Below are 19,223 nucleotides of genomic sequence, written 5' to 3'. Positions count from 1 at the left end.
AAAACATGATTTTGTTCTGACAATATTAGAATCTTTGTATTAAAATCTGGAGTTTCAACAGCTGCCAACCATGAGTCCATTACAAATATTTGTGAAGTTACTGTCACATACCTGGTATAAACATGTGTAAATTGAAGAGGTGTGAATTAATTCTTTACCTTTGGGAACTTTACCTGTTTTATCTCACCTTTCTCTGTGCCTCTTGTCTTTTAACTATTTTAATCTTTTATTTATCCAAAGCTTGAGTATTGTAAAGAACAAGTAAAAGCAGGTATATGGAACAGGCTTTGTTTATAATTTACATAGTACTTGCTGCATTCTGCTTTTTTTTCTCCCACTTTTTGTTTTACTACTAAATTGTAATTTGTTTTCATTGCTGCTCTATTATGAGGTGGCTATCAGCTCAGTGCCAGAGCGTGCAGTCAGTCTGCTTCACACATTCTTTTACAGGGTGAAGGAACTTATTGCCTTGCATTTGAATCAATTATTATTTTACCAACATTCTTCATGAGGCCGTATGTGCTGCTGCATTTACTGTCAAGGATGGAAAATTAATTGTTTATATAGGTTTTACTTTAATGGCTCAGACTTTTTTTAACAATATTTCCCAATGTTCTGAAATACAGACCATCTTGTCCCAGAGTATGAGAGTTGATCATACAGCACATTTCTATTTGCTGTTAGCTGTCCTGAAGCGTCTTCCCTAAAACACGAAGGTGCCCTGCACCAAGCTCAGGCAACAACACCTGTGTGGTTCAGGGTATCAGTATCAATGTCATTGCCAAATTCTGCTTTTAGTGTGTGCTATGTAAAGGGGGGTTATTTTTTTTCCTGTAAACTGTTTTCATCTTCTGGACTGTGGTTTCTGATTCTGGAAGCTCTTTGGTTATGGTTCACTACTAGAACTTTCTCACAATTCAGGGAGACTTTCTGGCAGTTCATCTTGCTCTTTTTCATCTCTCCTTAATGGAAAGATTAGGATTAATCATTCTAAAGTGTGTAAATCAGTTGTGATTTTATGAGTAGCATTGATTCAGTTGTCCTACAATGACAGAAATGTAAATTTATAATATTTAGTTCATCTTGTTTTTTTTTTAATTTATGAAGCAAATCTGGCAGGTTTAGTCTATTCAGCCTATAAAAGATGCTTTGTATTGTCTTCACTGCTTTTAACTGCACAAGAATAAGTGCTACATGTGAAATGTGAATGTAGCTGCACTTAATGCTTATGTGGAAATACGGGAATTAATATTAATTTTATTTCTAAGTAGTTGATTGCAGAATATGCATATGATAAAAAGGGAATTTCCATGTTGTTTGCTGACTCTGAAACAGATTTTTGTGACTAAAATCAAAAACAGATGTGACATGCTATGAGAGACGAAGGCACAAGAAACTAATGTGTCTTTTTTTACCTGGGATTGCTCTTCTGAGTTGAAATTGTCTGTTTTGGAGGAATGAAGCTAATTGGAACCTGTCTGTGGAAAACATAGCTGAAATGTTTTTGTAGTTCAACAATATTGAAGTGTCTGCAGTTGTTTGTTTGTTTTTTTAACTTGTTTGAGAAGTATGTAGTTGGAAATCTGTTGGGATACATTCAGTCATTTTCTTTAGGGATTCATAGGAATGTTGTAGGACAAATAGTGGCATCATGCCCGGGATCATTAATTACAAAGACCACTGATCAAATTGTTCTGCAAATACTTCTGTGTTTTATTGGAATAATAGCATGTGTTTTGCTGTTTTTTCTTAACATTTGAGGTATCCCTAACAAAACGTATTTACCTAATAAATAAATAAATAATTGGCACAATCTTCTCTAACATAATGAATTTGCATGTCAGGAGTTGCATAAGCACCTTAACAAGAGACAAAGATTCATTAGCAACATTTCAGTTTACGTATGTAGCATCAGTTCTACAGGCCCAGTAATTTATTTGGATTTTTTTTCTCTTACTGCTGTGTTTGTTAGGTCCAAAGTAGTTGTACTGCTTCCAGACTACTCCACATGTGTGAATAAGAATATTATTTTTGGGTGCTATGCCTCACTGTGTGAGGGAAGCTGGAAAAAGTATTAATGTGCTTATATGCTTGAACACCACTGGATGTGAAGTTTCGTCTTAAATATGTAAATAGCATTGAAAGAGCAGATGCTTAAGTTAAATGCAATAGAAGTGTTTTGGGGATTTTTCAACTTTGGAATTTGGCACAGCAGTGTAAAGTATTGTTAAGTGGAAAATATTTATCTGACAGCATTTGTTATATAAGGTAACTGATTTGGATTTCTGGATAGTTATTTGTCATATAAGTTGTAATTTAGACAATATGACTGTTGTTGATTAGTGTGAATGTGTTAATTATTTGTTAATAATCAACCGGCTAAGGAACCTGAAGGTGCACAGGTCTATGGGACCTGATGAGATATATCTGCAAGTCCTGAGGGAGCTGGCAGATGTAGTTGCTAAGCCTGTCTTCATCACATGTGGCAGTCTGGTGAAGTTCCCTGTGACTGGAAGAGGGGAAACATAATCCCTGTTTTAAAAAGGGAAAAAAGGAAGACCTGGGGAACTACAGGCCAGTCAGTCTCACCTGTGTGCCTGGCAAGACCATGGAGCAGATCCTCCTAAAAACTCTGCTAAGACCCATTGGAAATAAGGAGGTGACTGGTGACAGCCAACATGGCTTCACTAATTGCAGATCATGCCTGACAAATCTGGTGGCCTTCTACGATGGGGTTACAGCACTGGTGGATAGGAGAAGAGCAACTGACATCACCTGCCTGGACTTGTGCAAAGCATTTGACACAATTTCTTCTTTAAATTGCCTATTTTTTATTAAAAAAATGTATATAGAGAGAGTAAAAAGCCTATGTAAAATACAAAATGCAGAGGCTTCCACATCTATTCAATATGGTTTAGTTTCTTTAAGAGTAAAATGTTTTCCCTTACTACTTCTCTGGCAGGTAAATACTACCTGCTAGCACTGAGTGCAGGGCCTCCCTCAAATGCTTCACATTTAAATCTTTTTCAAATGGAGGTCATACAGCTTTCCAGTTTCTAATATATCAGAGGATAAATGGCTTCTTTTGGCAGTGAAAGACAGTAGTTCCAGCAGGAGGCATTTTGATTGACTGTAACAGAAATGGCAGCAGCAGCAGGCTGTCCTTTTTCAGCCAGATCTGCCAGTGATCCAAGCTCTGCTGTGCAGAACTTCCTGGTCAGTAGAGGACGGGAGGAAAATGCACTTGCTGTGGATCAGAATAATCAGTCCTCCCTGTGGAAGACCACATTATTCAGCAATTATGTTTTGAGATATAAAATACCATTATTACTGTGATTTTTTGTGTGAACAGTGGACACAAATCTTCAAGCCTACACAGAAAATGGAAGGTGATGATGTGAACAGGGAACACTTGGTGCCAATTCTCAATGTAAGTATGAGGTGTCCTTCATTGCAGGGGCCTCATACTAACAGGCAAGGAAGGGCTAGTTGGGGATGGGAAGGTTTCAACCTTCAATATTGTCAAAAGCATCACTTTTGTTCTTCCTCTTGGGAAGGAAGGGTTTTGAGCACGACTGGCAACCTGCTTGCCACAAGCATTTTCAGTGTTGTCCAATTTGGAGATGCTGTCATGAGTCTCATGATGATTCTAGTTGTTCTCACACCCCCAGCCTCTATGGTCTTGCAATCAGGATAATTTATTTTTCATGTAATAAAGGAAAACTGTCGTGCTCTTAAGTTCAGAGGAAGTCTTGAAAATGTAACCTGTGAATACTCACCATGGAAGGTCTTTATATGTCTCCCAGAGGAATGGCAGAACTGTCTGCTGTAAAAGTCAGCTGTATGTACGCCAGAGACTTATTTTTCTGTAGTCAGTTTACAGACCTTTCTCTTGAGCTCTGCTCATATTTCAGTTTTGCATTGATATTACTCAGAGAGAGATTTGGAACTGCATTTTGGGAAAAAGGAAGCCTCTTCTGCACAGCAGTGAGCTCTTTCCTCAGTGTGACAGCATTTAAAGGGTTGTATTTCTTTTATTTAGTAATACAAAATATCCATATTTTCTAAACAAATATGGTAAAGCTAAGTGTACTGCATTGTCTTTGTGTTATGTCTTTTCACCAGCTATGTGACGTGGTGAAGGTGTTCGGAGAATGGGGGGAGGGAAATGTGGAGACACCAGGAAACTAAAAGCCAAGATACCATCCCTGATTAAATAGCAAAAACCTTGCATGCATATTTTTCTCCTCAGAAAGAAAAATTCATTTTATGTTCTTACATTTGAAAATGAAAAATTAAATAATTTAATATGCAGAGAATTTGGAACTGTGTTCTATAAACATGATAGGGATTGAAAAGGAAGGAAATGGTATTAATGCCACTGGTTTTACAGCATTAGAAATGCTGAATGAAGAATTAAATCTCTAAGTTGGTCTGAATAATTATCCCCTTCAATTCCATTTCCTCAAGCTTTGCAAAAAGTCTATTATGACACTCTAAAGAGAGGTTAATGTTGCTGCTAATCCTAAAGAATTAGGAACTTCAATCAAATTTCAGCAAAATCTCCCTTGTTCGCATCCTATTTTTTCCATTAATCAAAGAATTTAACAACAATAATTTCCACCTAGATTACCTGTCGTATTCAGGCCAACTTTGTGTCTCAGTGGTGATGGTAGAGCCTGAAAGTAACACGAGAATATAAATACTACTAGCATGAAGTCAGACACTAAAGCGTTGCCGGACTTGTTTAAAACTTTGTGGCTGTTAGATGTCATCTGTTACTTGTCTCAAGTTGTTGTATTAGATAACTCAGGTGTATAAAGGTGTAAGTAAGGGAAAGACAGACCAATTTTAAGATACATGTCTTAAGTGCAAATATAACAATTTCTGTTTGGTGTTACTTAGACATGCAACATAACTGAATATGAAAATGGAAAAGTTACGTATAAAGGAAATCGAAATATATAATTTTCCTAGTACCCTACTGCATTGCTATTCATAAAAACATGTTCTGAATTGAAACTTTAGCTTAGACATTTAAGATCTGTGACATGATATGAAAAAATAATAATAATAATAAATTAAAAAAAAAAAAAACAATACTAAAACTTAAGTTCTTGAAGAAGAGCTACAACCACTCATGAATACAACTTTCTTCATAGTATTCTCTGGAGAGCTCTAGACTCCATCTAGAGATGGAGTAGAGGAGGAAACGCACAAGTTCTTCAAAAACTAAATTTCTAGTACATTTCAGATTTTCAGAGAAATAGTTCGAATAATGATTTGTGGATAGTTTGCGTACGGACTGTAAGTTTGAGGATGCCCATATAAAATCAGCTTCTGTATAACTTAAGGCTTCGTATCATGGGCTTCATTCTTTTGAGAATATATTAGTAACTCAGAGAAAGTCAGTGATCCTGTCATTTTTGCTTGCATTGTTGCCAAGAGTGGCAAGGAACATTTTCACAGAGTTAGTGATGCAAGTGCAATGGATCTAACAGCTCTTAGCTCAAGGATTTTTGCAAGAAAGAAGCAGAATATATCCAGAAAAAAAAAATAAAAAAATAAATACTGTACTAGTTAAGCATGGTATATGATGATTCAGATACTGTCATTTAACATAAGAAAAAGCTTATCTGCTTACTCTGTAAAGGCTTTATTCTGTTATTTTTCCCTAATTTTGTTTTTCTTTATTGGTGCTCTGTCATTCTTATTTACTGTTTAAATTCTCTATTGGTAGCGTGTCAGTATTTTAAGCAACTCTAGATACTTTCATTGGCAAAAGAGTCTGTGAAGAATTTACTAATAACAATGTGAAACGGTCCTTTTCTGTCACTCTAATTTACTCAGCTTTAATACACATTGTAAATTGAAATTCCCTCTAATAGTGAATAGAATTGAGAATCAATTTAAACCAGATTTATCTTAGGGAAAAATTCTGTTTGAAGCTAGGGGCTATGAATATTCATAGGAGAGAATAAATGTGATTCATGTTAATGCATCCTTATTAACTAATAGAGAACTTCTGTTCTGGTTTATTTTCATTCTTCTATCCTGAGGTGCCCTCCTTTCTCAATCTGTTTCTTGTTTGAGAAATTAATGTTGTTTGTTGAATGTTTAGTCATATGCCATTTATGAAGCATCAGCTCAACCACAGACTCTTGTGAAAACTCCAGGATGGCTCCACGCAACCCTTTAGAAAAGTACTTGGTAGTTTTAATGGGGAGAAGTTATAGGTTAGCTAATTTTTGCTCAACATTAATTTCTCTGTTAATTTTCTGTATTTTATAATGGTTTTTAAATTGTTTTAGTTCTACAATAAAACAGGACTCAATGTATAGGCATACATGTATATGTATGGCCATTTAATTCATCGCGAGTCATACTTAAATATGGGCTTGAGTCAATAATTTTCAAAAATTTCCAGGTGGTTTTGTTATGCTTGTAAAGAGCCTAAAATTAGAGAAGACTCTGTATCTCTCTCCTGTATTCATTAATAGCTCTGTCTTTATCTTCTACCCTAGATTTCCTTTTACGTAAAACCGTTAAGAGTGGTTGTATGGAAACGTGACTGTCGCGTTAAAGGGGTGTAGCTGATTAACCGTCACGGGCCCGTTTGGATTCAGAGTACTGAACCAGTCGGACATTCACCAAAACGTAATAACCGCCTGGGGGTCCACTCAGACATTCACCAAAAACGTATTAACCACCTGGGGGTCCGTTCAGACATTCACCAACAATGATTAACCGTCTGGGGGTCTGGTTAGATTCAGAACACTGAACTATCACGGATAACCACCCTCACCCTAGTTGCATTAATGAGAGCTATCACAATGCAATCAAGTATGGTTTATTACAGCAACAGATAATCAGGTTCTTTTGGATTGCCGGTGATAGTGATTATCTGCAAAAGCAAGCTAGTATGCATGAAATACACAGGGGTTCTAGGTGTGGGTTCTAGGTGTGGGTTCTAGGTGTGGGTTCTAGGTGTGGGTTCTAGGTGTGGGTTCTAGGTGTGGGTTCTAGGTGTGGGTTCTAGGTGTGGGTTCTAGGTGTGGGTTCTAGGTGTGGGTTCTAGGTGTGGGTTCTAGGTGTGGGTTCTAGGTGTGGGTTCTAGGTGTGGGTTCTAGGTGTGGGTTCTAGGTGTTACAGGTGCGCAGCCTAGAAATAAACGCGTTAAAAGGATCAAAGACTCTATAGAGATTTATAAGCAAATATTCAGATCTCACCCAAAGGCGTCCCAATGGGGGGGGAAGAGAGGCTCAGCCCGTCGACTGATCCCAGGAGTCAGGAGGTCCTAAGGATGTTGTATGTCCTCGGGATGGTATCTCCCCTGACGATGGTATCTTCCCTAACATCCCCTCTCTCTTGGGCCAATTTATATTATTTTCTATCTTTTAGGTGGAGCTTGAGTGGCTCTAGTCAAGCATATCTTAGTTATGATTGGTGTAAAGTTTTGCCGTCTCCGTTTAAAGTAATAGGCTCCGAGAAATTCAGGGCGCATGCTCAGTGAGGGGTGGTCGCACCTTGGAGGCGGGTAGCTTTTGGGATGGAGGTGTGTTTTGGTATTATAATGATATTATAATGAGCAAAAAGTACACTAGGGTACAGCATTTGTCAAAACATGACAGGTCTTTGGCTTACGGTGGCAAAAAGTGCAGCTTTGTGCACAAGAACAATCGAGGCCCCACCTGATTACAGAGCCTAGCCGTGGTGTCTCCACTCCACTCTACGCTCCATGGTGTTCCTTAGAGCTAGCACACCAAGTTTCCCCAGCGCGATAGCATCTAAGGTTGGGAGCCTAGGGAATGCAGTTATGCCCTACCCTGAAAGCCTCTTCAATGCTGTACCTTTTCCTTAAAAGTGTGAATGTTAGTTTTATTTTCCTAGTTACTTCAGGCATTTACACCACAGTGACAAAAGTCTGTCTAGTCTAGTAGTTAGATTCTGGTCTTGGAGAATTCTATGTGTCTGTGGTGGGGATAGAGGAAGAAAAACAAAAATGTTTCTGCTCTGTCTTTAGATCCTCACCTCATCTGTTTATCGTTCCATGTTGATTACTGTTCTGTAATACTTGTTTCTTGCCATACCTTATTAGATTTTGTGCATTCAGTTTGGAACTATGCCTTCTGTCACTTTTGTTCACCTTCCTCTCTAGAAGTATGGATATTTTTTTCTATAAAACTACGTCAAGTTTAGTTGCATTGTAGAATCATGTGGAGACATTCCCATCCAGGGTTTTTTACTTTCAGTAACAGAAATCCAGACAGTATCATTCATGTCCTGTATTATAATGGAAATCTAACCTAGATTCCCACAGGGAAGTTTTTGTTCATGTTGTCTGTCAGGATTTCTCCTTCATAACACTAGGCTTTGTTGCCTGACTTCAGCTAAATTTATAGCAGAAATAAAGTTCCTACAATTTTTGTTAAGACACCAAAACCTGCCAGCCACAAGCAACTGATCTGTGGAAGATAGATGTTGTAGTCCTCACAGAACTGCACATTTTTAAAATAATTGACTTGTCTAAAATATCTGTGTTCTCAACATGTTTTAAACAGCTTCCTCATCATGTTTGCCAAAGTTTTAGGATGTGGTGTTTAAAAAATTTAAAATGATTCTGGCTAGGGCTATTCTTGTCTAAATATTTTTATGTTTAGAATTTGGGGAATCTTTCAATCTACTCCTCAGAAATAAAACTAGAATATTTTAGGGACACAGCTGGTCTAGCTAAGTTTGTACTTGTCTTTTTTTTTTTTCTACTGCATGTTGGTATTGGCCTGCACCATCTTCACAGCTCTCCTTTTTAATACATTCACGTAAAACTATGTTCTCAAATTCCTTTGCTTTTCCGTGGGTGCCAGGCTTGATATATCGATAATACAGGATTATGCATATAAGTTTTACTCCATACCTGAGATATCCTGCTTGTGTTCACTTGTGAAGTCTGAACTTTATTCAGCAAGAGGCACCTCATCTGTCATCTCTCTGAATGAGACAACTAATAATTAGTAAGCAGAGAGGTAGCTGGGATAATTGGTGTTTGTATAAATAAAGTACGCTGTATTTTGATGATCTATTTTATTCCCCCTTGTCTTTTGTATATTTGTTTTCTTATGCTGCAGTGTCTTGAAATAGGAGACAGTCTTCCTGTGTTCACATAAAATGCCAAAAAAAAAAAAAAAAAAAAAGCCCAACTCCCCAAATCTCAAATATATAGTCATTAAATAGTTTCATGCTCCTCACAGAAACATACGACTGGCCAAGTTTCATGGTGCAGCTTGAATAAATGTGTATCAAGGCCAAATATCCTCTAATCAGCAACAACTTTGTCAGCTTTATACTAGAAATACAAGCTTTTTTTTTTTTAAAAAAAAAAAGAGGTTTTAGACACCAAGTCAAAAGCCTCTGTCAAATTCTGACAGTTCTTATCCTTCTGTAGTCCTCTAGAAGAACAGTATCTGAAGCAAAATACATCCCTGTAATTGTTTGATACTAATGTGAATGATTTGAAACAAATTACTTGTTTTGGACAAAAAGTTGTAGAGATGCTGTATGATATTTGCAAATATTGCGATAGTTCTATTAAACTGTTTCTTGAAAAGTTTGCAGTGTTTTAAGGTTTGCATGGTAATAACATTAAAGACTTTGTGTAAGATTAAGCTGTTAAATGCAGCACAAATCTGTAGCACAAGAGCCTTAATATGAAGTAATTTGCTTAATTAAAAAATCCAGACAAAACTGGAAAGGCATACATTTTGTGTTATTTTGAGGATTAGGGTTTGCTTTCATGTGCTTATGATGCTTCCAGGCTTTAATGTCGAAGATACTGAAATCCATAAGAAGGAGCCTGGGAAACGTCTATTCTTGTTCTTAGAACAAAAACAGCTTTTGTGACCTTCTCCTCTGTAAGAGCCCAAGGCAATTTTAGAGGAGATGTCTTAAGGGATGGCTCTTAGAATTCTGACTTCTTTACGGTAGTGTTAAATGAAGTCATGATAACAAAATTACTATAAATAGGTCATCTGGCCACAAAGAGAGGCTGTGGGAGAGTTGGGGCTGTTCAGCCTGGACAAGAGAAGGCCCCAGGGAGACCTCACAGTGGCCTTCCAGTGCCTAAAGGGTCCCGCAGGGAGGCTGGGGAGGGACTCTTTGGCAGGGGTGTGGTGATAGGACAAGGGTAATGGCTTCAAACCAAAAGAAGGTGGATTTAGATTAGAAATCAGGAAGAAATTCTTCACTCTGAGGGTGGTGAGGCCCTGGCCCAGGCTGCCCAGAGGAGCTGTGGGTGCCCCATCCCTGGTAGTGCCCAAGGCCAGGCTGAATGGGGCTGGGGGCAGGGGAATGGTTGGGCTTTGGGGTCCCTTCCAACCCATTCTGTGATTCCATGAATATAACAACCAGTATTTTATATATTTCCATGGTATGTGGTATTTATTTAGAGAGAAGTGACAAAGGCAGAGTTAGTATTTCAAAGCCACTGCAGGCATGAAACAATGAGGTGGTTGTACTGAAGAATGAAGCAGTTTTATCTGCTAGCTTCTGATTTTGGAATCCTTATGAGGCAGAGAGAAGATACCCGTAGTGTGTGTGTCAGTAGGGGCTTATTTTATGTTGCCACCTGTTTTAAAAAAAAAAAATAAATAAAGGAGCTGTGCTGTGTGCCCAGGCACTGGCAGCAGGGCTGCAGGTCTCTGTGAGTAGAGGTGGGCTGCTCCAGAACCAGCCAGACCCAGCTGCATCTGGCTCCAAATGGAGCTTGTTAATCACGAGGCTCTTGTGATATGAAGGAGGGCATGATAAACTGCTTTTTTTTTGTTGTTTGTTTGGTTTTTGACTGCATCAAGCTCTTCACTGTCTGCAAGTCTGGAATTAAGTAAGCCACATTCAACTCTGTTGTAGCTCTCCTTTGTCTCAGGAAAGTACTTCCTTTCACTTCGGTGGGTCTTGCATCTGTGATTCACCTTATATCTGTTTGCCTGAGATCACAGCTACAGCTTCTCTGGCTTTTTTAACCATCATTACAAGAGTGAGGGTGCAGCTTTTTCATCTTAGTATGTTTATTTAGGAAGTCTGAATATGATGAGTTTGGAATTGATTCTCATGATTACTTCATTGCCAAGTGTTTTATTGATGGTATATAGCTAATTTGCTGGTTTGATAGGCCTGAACTACATTGTTTTCGTCTTGTGTCAGAAAAAGTTGCAACCTTTTTGTTCACATAAATAGGAAATGTCTGGTCTTATGTCCTATACCTACTGTCTTCAGCTTGGGTTTGATTTACTTTGCACCACGTTTAGTGAGAAGACTTAAACACAGTTCTAGTAAATTTATATTTACCAGCTATGTGTGACTATCTTCTTAGAATATTTTTGTATTTTCAACTCTGGAAGTAGATGCCTTTCTGTTGGGTCTGGTGTCTGTATTTCACTTTTTTTTCAGATGGACCAGAACCAATATTGAAAGATTGTGCATCTTTTAATCTCAAAATTGATTAAGAACACGAGATGATCCTGTCTGTGCTCAACCTGCTTCAGCAAAGCAGATGTTTAATCAGATTCAAACAAATTAATAAACTCCTGATCAAAATTGAATGCATTGAGATTTGTTTCTGTAACTCATGCAAGCCTAGTATTCTTGCAGGAAAACAAACTCAGGTAGATGGAAATTATTTTTCTGGTTATTTGTCTTTGACAAATTATATTTGGTAAGATATACAAAAAACATTTTTTCTAATAATATATTGTAATAGAAAAACACATTTCTCTTTGTGGATGTTCCTCTGTCAGATCTAGTAGTGATAAACTGAATTCATCTTCATTTAGAAAGCTTTTATGAAACACTCATTTACAATCAGAAATGCAATTGAGACAGTGCTAGCCTGCGAAGTGTCAGTTTCAATCCTTGTGGTCCGTATTTTCCCCAGGTTTTAAGCTTTCTTAGGCTTCAAGCTTTGCATACAGGTAGGAATGGAGCTTTGTTGTTTCAAAAACACACATACAAAAGTAGCATTCAACCACAGTAGTGATCATCTTTTTATTCCTTTTCTTTGTTTCTTTGGGATCTTCGTTTGTTACACAGGGGCAGTATGCTGTGTAGACAAAAGCATTGACACGCACACACAAAAAGAATTCTAGAAGATAAGGGAGTAGCTTGGATACCCTTCCTTATCTTACGGGTGCTTATAAGTGGTCTTTGTTAGCTTCAGAGTTGCCTTCTGGGGGGTTCTTCCCATGTAGTTATTTCCCACAGGGGAGAACAAACATTGCCAATTCTGCTTTATTTCCCCATGTTGGAAGAATTCTGCTTCTGTTGGAAATGATTGCAGGGTTAGTTGCTTAGGATATTTTTGCTGGTACTGGGTATGGTTTTTATTTTCATTTTTTACATTAACTTTTCTCCTTGAAAGTAGTTTTGCAGGTAGATTTTATTATTGTTCTAGTTCCTTTCAGAGTGCAGGTAATTAATATTCATTTCACCACCACCACCTATCATAGATACCCGTGTAATGTACAGTTAAGTGGAATATTTAAAATATTAAAAGTACTTTTCCGAAGTGATAAAACATTGTTAACTGTTCGGAATACTCATTAGCTTCTGACTTAATGCAGTCTATTTTCCCTCTCTGTTACTTTAAGGCTAAAACTTTGAATTTATTGTATAGTTGGAATAAGTTATCCCTGCTGCACATAATGAATTGATTTAGCTGTGACATTAGGGTCTATCAGAAAATGGACTTCTTAGTAGATTGAGCCCAAAATTTAGCAATAAAAAGCTATTCATTTTAAATAGCATCAGTTAACTCTGCTTTTTGATATAAATATTTTAAAGCTTGTACAAACTGGATTAATGTTCCTCTAGGGTAATTAAATGAAAAATTGGTAACTTATTAATCTCTCTCTTTCTCTTTCCTCTCTTCCTTGCTCTCTGTCCTCACTCCCCTTCTTGCTCTTTCTCTTTCCAAACTGATAAATCTTTCTCTCCCTGTCTTGTCTCCTCCCTGTCTTCCCGGTTTCTTCTCCCCCATTCTTCTTTCCCCCTTGTTTCACCCCCCCCTTCCCATTTTTCTCTTTCCAAATTTAATCTTTCTTTCATTTTCTTTCTTTTCTTTTTTTCCTTTCTCATTCTTTCTCTTCCCCTCCCAAAAATATGCCTTTACAGAAACATAAGGTAGATCTTTTCTACAAACTGCGCCATGTGATGAATGAACTCATTGACCTACGTAGACAGCTGCTGTCAGGTCACTTGACACAGGATCAGGTGCGAGAGGTCAAGAGACACCTCACAGTGAGGCTGGACTGGGGCAATGAGTAAGTACAGGTACCAGCTGGGTACTGTTTGTTCTAATTACTTTAAATAGCTTTTATTTAGAAAAAAAAATCTTTTCAATAATATTTGTAAGCAGGTAGAACATTTGTTAATTTGGAAGCCATATACAACTTTTTACAGTGAGTTTACTGCATAGGTCTTATACTACTACTTTCTCTTTAAGGCTGCACTTTTAAAAGGTTCAGGTCAATTTACTTTATTTGTTTCAGTGAAGTGATTGTTATGCCTGGGAAGATGTGATTGTAGATAGTAAAAAAAAAAAAAAAAACAAACAAACAAACAAAAAAACACACCACTATTTTCATTGAAGAAGTATGAAGAAGTATTTTAATGGTTGGTGCAATTACTATAGAATCTCACCGGCAATAATGACACTGGAACTGAAGCTGTGATAATGCAGATTTTTGATATAATCTATGTATTTGGCTATTGATGACATTTCTCAAATGCTTGGACTCCTTGGTCAATTTCACTGTGATTTTGTAGAGAGAGAATGTTTTTAAAGAGTCAATGAAAACTGCAATTCAGATAGAAGGTGAAATGGTAATAAGCTACCATTAAACAAAAACTAGCCCTTCAGCAGAGTTGTTTTTGTTCTTACATAAAGTGTATCAGACAGGTAAGTTTTGCTTGACATGCATATGACCTTTTCAAACCAAGTATCTCCCTCAGGCATATAGACACTATTTTTCATCCAGGAGTAGGATTAGTGCTAATTAAAATACAGGGTGGGACAGGAGGCAGTTCTGTAACTCCATAGCTGAGGAAGAAAGGCAAATATTTGTTACTAACAGAGCTCTTTTATGACTTCATTGCATAGTCATCTGCTTCAGGTCTTCCTCCAAGAGATATACTTAAACATAGTCATGAAACTTTAGCTAGCCCCCATCCTACATTTCACATCTCCCCTGTGGAAAGAAAGCTCTGAAGGACATCATCTAATAGATGTCATCAAGTCACTGTTCTGCAGCTTCATCTTATATAGTTACCTTCCATTGTCATTCCCACCAGAGTAAGTGGGATCTAAGAAACTGTGCTTGAACATTATGTAAAACATTTTTTTCTCAAAGTTATATAAAACATTTTTTCTCAAGGAGTGTATTTAAATTAGTAACAGTGACTAGCAAAAAAGTTTTAAGAATAAAAGATGAGGAGAGTGGACAGCAATGAAGAAAATAGGCTGCTCAACTTAGTGACTATAGAAATTTTTTTTTTTCAATACGCTAAATGTAAAATCATGAAATACAAATTACATTAAAACTATAAAACTAATGCATGACAGCTGTGGAAAAACATCAGTTAAATCAGTAGATATAAATATATTCATGATTCAATTCATTTGCTCAGAATGCTTATTTAGGGGAAAAAAGTGCTTCTTACTGTGTAAGAACAGCTATTATTCTCCCTAAAGAAAAAGGTACACGGTATCAGATATGGATTCTGAAACAGAAGAGGGTATTGGTAAAGGAATTGCATAAAAATCTTTTCAGTCATACGCCTTTTTAACTATATCTGTACACTATGCAATATTTAAATGGGCATTTCGTCAGTCTTTCTGCAACATCACTTTCTTGTATCTCCCCTGAATTTTATCGTGAAATTCACGACCGCGTTTCCTAATCTGTTGAAAACAATGGTTTTCATATGCATGTTCACATAGTAACGCCAAATTTCTCAAACAGTGACAAAATTCTTCTTTCATATTTGAGATTCTCAAATGAATGAAAAATGCCATTACTAACATGCATTAATATTAACTGAGAAACTTAAATACATGCAGTTTGAGTAGGTATATAATTGCTTAGGGTAGCATAATTTAATGGAAGACATTCCCCAGCCAAGTTACTTAGATGTGCATATCTACTATGTAGCATGTATCATTTAGGGTAAAGCTATTTTTGTCTCAACCATGATCATTAATGCATTGCATTATTTGGGATGGAGTAATAAAAACATGAAATTCACATTTGTCTCCACCAGTTAGGAGGTTTTCTTTTCTGTTTTTTTTGAACTGGTGTTTTTTTCCTTTAAATAACCTGGCAGTGGTTCTGGTAGTCATCCTGTGTGTTCTTGTAGGAGTTGGCAGAAATCAAAGAAAAAATATATGCCCTGGATTAGTAGTTACAGGGTGGGTGTTTGTTGTTGTTGTTGTTGTGTGTGTAGTTTTTTTGTGGGAGAACTCCTTTGGGCTGTTTCCATAACTCGACAGGGAATTTCTTTTTTGTTTTATTTTGTATATTTAGCCTAAAATATTAAGAATGTTTGCTCTGTAGTTTGGTGTATTAAGAATGTAGGGATATAATTTAAAATTATTGCTGCTAACCTTTTGTATTGTTGCTAGTCATTCTTATAATGTAATGCTTATTTCTACTTACTGTACCAATTTTATCTTTTTGTTACTTAGACTTTTTTTTTCTCTTCATTACAAAACTATGATACTGGATGAATCTTTTTTATGCTTTATCTCTGCTAGTTATCCATAGTTAGGTTACTTGTGTATTCATGCAGTGGCTGGTATTACTGCATTTCAGTGCATTACTGCATTTCACGTTCAAAAGAATACTTTTTCTAAGCGTAATAGCATCTTAGTATTTTTAGACTTTCAGTTTTGAGCCTCTTCATTTATATTTTTGTGCAGTTAAAGTCTCATAATATTTTTTGCCTCCATGTCATGCTAGATTTTATACAGAACAATACAAATAGGTTTTTAAAAAAATCATCGCTCTGATATAATTTGTGAGGACATTGCTCCATTGAAGTCTGAAATGCTATTAGAAATGTCCAGTAGTCTATAAATAACAAGGAAAAATGTATATATCAGGGAACTATATAAAATATATAGCTGGAAGTCTGCAACGATCATGTTATAAAGCTGAAATCTGCAGTTCCTCTCAATTTAAGTCAAGTTACAAGTAAAATCGAAACTTGACTTTGAAATATTCCATTGTTGTTTTTTTTAAACAAATAGTTGACTTTTTCAACTTTTACTAATGCTTAGTGCTTTAGAACTTGTGAAATGACATCTCTGATAGGAAAGGATACCTGCAGCATTCACAAGAGAGGACCATCAATACTCTGATTTGCATATCTGCTATGTCCCCCAGCACTGTTTAAATGCACTTGCTCCAAATCAGAATTAATCTTATTTCCTAACAAAATTTTTTTGTCATTCTAGAGACATACATCAAAAAGGAAGGAATTTGCCTCACAGAGTTTCTGTTTGAAATGGGAATGCTCTGCTTCTGCTCTAGTGCACAAAATTAATTGCAGCAGTATGTGAATGCTTTATTTACCAAAAAGGCAGAATAAGATTCTTCAAAGTAATTCAACTTAAAAATCAGAGGTCATTTAAAATTGTCTTCAGGATTTATGCTTTCAGATTAATATAATACCTGTCAGGAGATTAACAGAAGGCATCCAAGCACCTGACCGTAGTCACTTTCACATTTATACTGAGCAAAAATACTTGCTTCCCTACAAATCTGGGATACTCAGAAACAGAGTAGGGAAGGAGGAACCACCAAAACTTTTGGATAGATAAGGCATAAGCAAGATGAGTTGGTAGGCTTGTGTTACTTGTTAGCCAAAGGTTATTCTTACATGAAATGTTACTGAAGTCATTGCACTGAAAGAAATCTTCCAAATATAATAAGCTGCCATAAATTTGGCACTGAAAGATCCATAGGCAGCAGAAAGTTACAAATGAACGATTAAGAAGAAAACCAGAAAAAAATATAGAAGTAGAGTATGTATTTTTTTACATCATTAATATAATGAAACCCTTTTAATTCTGTGGTTTGTCTTTTACCTCAAAAATGTCATAGACATAGACAGTGTCAGTTCCTACTTAATACTAAAATTTGAAGCACTTTAGAGGGAATAGTGTGATCCATTGAAGTAATCCGTAGTCTGAAAGCTCTCAAAAAGTCCTGAGTTTCAGTGTTTCCACCCTTAGAAACTTGTTTTTGGAGTTTGACTTGCCACCTTGTTACAGTTTTCTTGATAAAGAGAAGTAATTACTTCCCAATAGTGTTGCAACAGTTAACTTAAAATTTGTAAAATGTATCTGAAGATATGTATTGAATGTATACATGAGGTCACAATATCTTGAAATCCCTGTGAGAGTTAAAGAAATCCCTACTATTGTAGTTGTCACATCTTACAGAAATTGTTGTTGTTGCACTGAAGATGATCAAAGTAAGAGTGAACAATGTAAACAGCCATAAAGAAATGCCTTTAAGAAGGTTGCAGAAATAATAGCTCTAATTTCATCTGAATATGCTTCCTCCCCCCACCCCCCACCCCCCACCCTGGAACTCTCTTGGATGTCAGCCTTGGAAGAAAACCTTAATATCCTCACTCTGTAGCCTGATGCTTCCATGATCAGAAGTATTTGCTGCCATTTCTGTTAATCAGTGCCTTACTGAGATTGCTGAGATTGCTTACTTTCTACTACTTCTCATCAACTTCATTTTAAAAATTATCTCCTGCATAACATTAAATCAATGCTTTACTAATTTCCTCAAAACTTAGAGTCTTGCAGTTTGTGTACAAAATAATTCTATCAAAGTGTCAAGTTGTATTAGTACAGTTTAATTTTTACAAACATGTTTTTTGTATATTTCATTTTCTGTTAATGTTTCTATTGTATTTCCATCAGTTGTATTCTTCTATTGTATTTATTGTATATATTCTTGTATTTATTTACATATACGTATGTATATGTACATTTATATGTACGTATATTACATATGTATATATGTGTTGTTTATATTCTTGTATTGTATTTCCATCAAAGTTTGCATGTAGTTTATGTGAATAGCTGCTGGAATCGTTAGTTACCATTCACCCCCTTTATAAATTTGCATAAGAGAAATGTGAATGATATTAAATGAGGCTTTGCCATAGTCAGAGAAGGAATACAATGAAAATTTGTGGCTGCAAAATTAAAGCCAGAGTCAGGGTAAAATGCAAGTATTTTGGAGCAAGGGGGAGTAGATCTTGAATGCTCTCAGAATGTGATAAATTCTCCCAATCTTTTCTTCACGACTGGATGTGCCTCCTAAAAATGTATTTCAGTGAAATGACAGTCATTTCTGCAAGGATCTTGAAGGAAAATTTGCTAGGACTTTATGAATTCAAAATGGTCTAGTATTCATATTGATAATATATGAAAGCATTATAAATTAAGGTGGTTCTTTGAAGCTGCCATTAAAACCAAGTTGATTTTTTGTGGAAACCCAGTCAACCTGCAGTGTTGTGTGTTCATCCCTTTCAGTCTTACATCAGGTAGCACTTCTCTCAATTAGTTTGTCTTGGCACTACTTGAGAAAAAGTACCAGGAGATTTATTCAGGTGGTATATTTATTTATTTATTTTCTCCCAGAGAAAGTAAAATTAAATCTTAAGTTTTAAAGATTGCTACATGGAAGAGAAGGAATATCTGCATGTCAGCAGGACTTGTCCTAGACATATGGTACCAAGAGATAGTTGACAGGCTTGGGAATTTTTTGTAGGTGTACTTGGGAAATATTTGTGAAAGTCAGTAGAGTGTTAAGACAGAATAAAAAAAAAAAAAAGAAGAAAAAGAAGAATTTGCTTGTAAAAGAAATGTTGTGGAGAGAGGAACTGTCAAATAGACAAAATAGCACATTATCTAATTTTTATGCATGCTGTGTTTTGCAGAAAAAATTCTTGGCAGCTGGTGCTCTTGTATTCCCAAGTACTTGATAATAGAGGGTGAAAGTGGGCCACTAACTGTCGTTGTCATTGCAAACATTGTCAGTCCTCTGTGGACAAAAAATTAAAAATAAAAAAATAAAAATTGATACAAATAAAATGCATAAACCTGAACTCCAACTTGGACAATATTAGTAGTAAAGGAAAAAATACCT

General features: G+C 36.3%; 1 protein-coding gene across 18 annotated transcripts in view; it reads left to right on the top strand.

Annotated features, from left to right (window-relative positions):
• Positions 1-19,223, top strand: part of DOCK3 (dedicator of cytokinesis 3) — a 215,537-nt gene that overhangs the window by 53,928 nt on the left and 142,386 nt on the right. For 17 of the 18 annotated variants that reach the window (XM_038185862.2, XM_038185874.2, XM_038185858.2 and 14 more), the window contains exon 6: positions 13,162-13,310. The exons of the other annotated variant lie outside the window; for it this stretch is intronic. In XM_038185862.2, coding sequence (XP_038041790.1) covers positions 13,162-13,310 — 149 coding nt within the window. The remainder of the gene's footprint in view (positions 1-13,161; positions 13,311-19,223) is intronic. 18 annotated transcript variants of the gene reach the window in all.

The sequence above is a fragment of the Anas platyrhynchos genome, chromosome 13 (assembly GCF_047663525.1).
Source record: "Anas platyrhynchos isolate ZD024472 breed Pekin duck chromosome 13, IASCAAS_PekinDuck_T2T, whole genome shotgun sequence".
Lineage (NCBI taxonomy): Eukaryota > Metazoa > Chordata > Aves > Anseriformes > Anatidae > Anas > Anas platyrhynchos.
The sequence above is the reverse complement of the archived record's forward strand: the minus strand, read 5'-3'. Positions and strand labels throughout refer to the sequence as shown.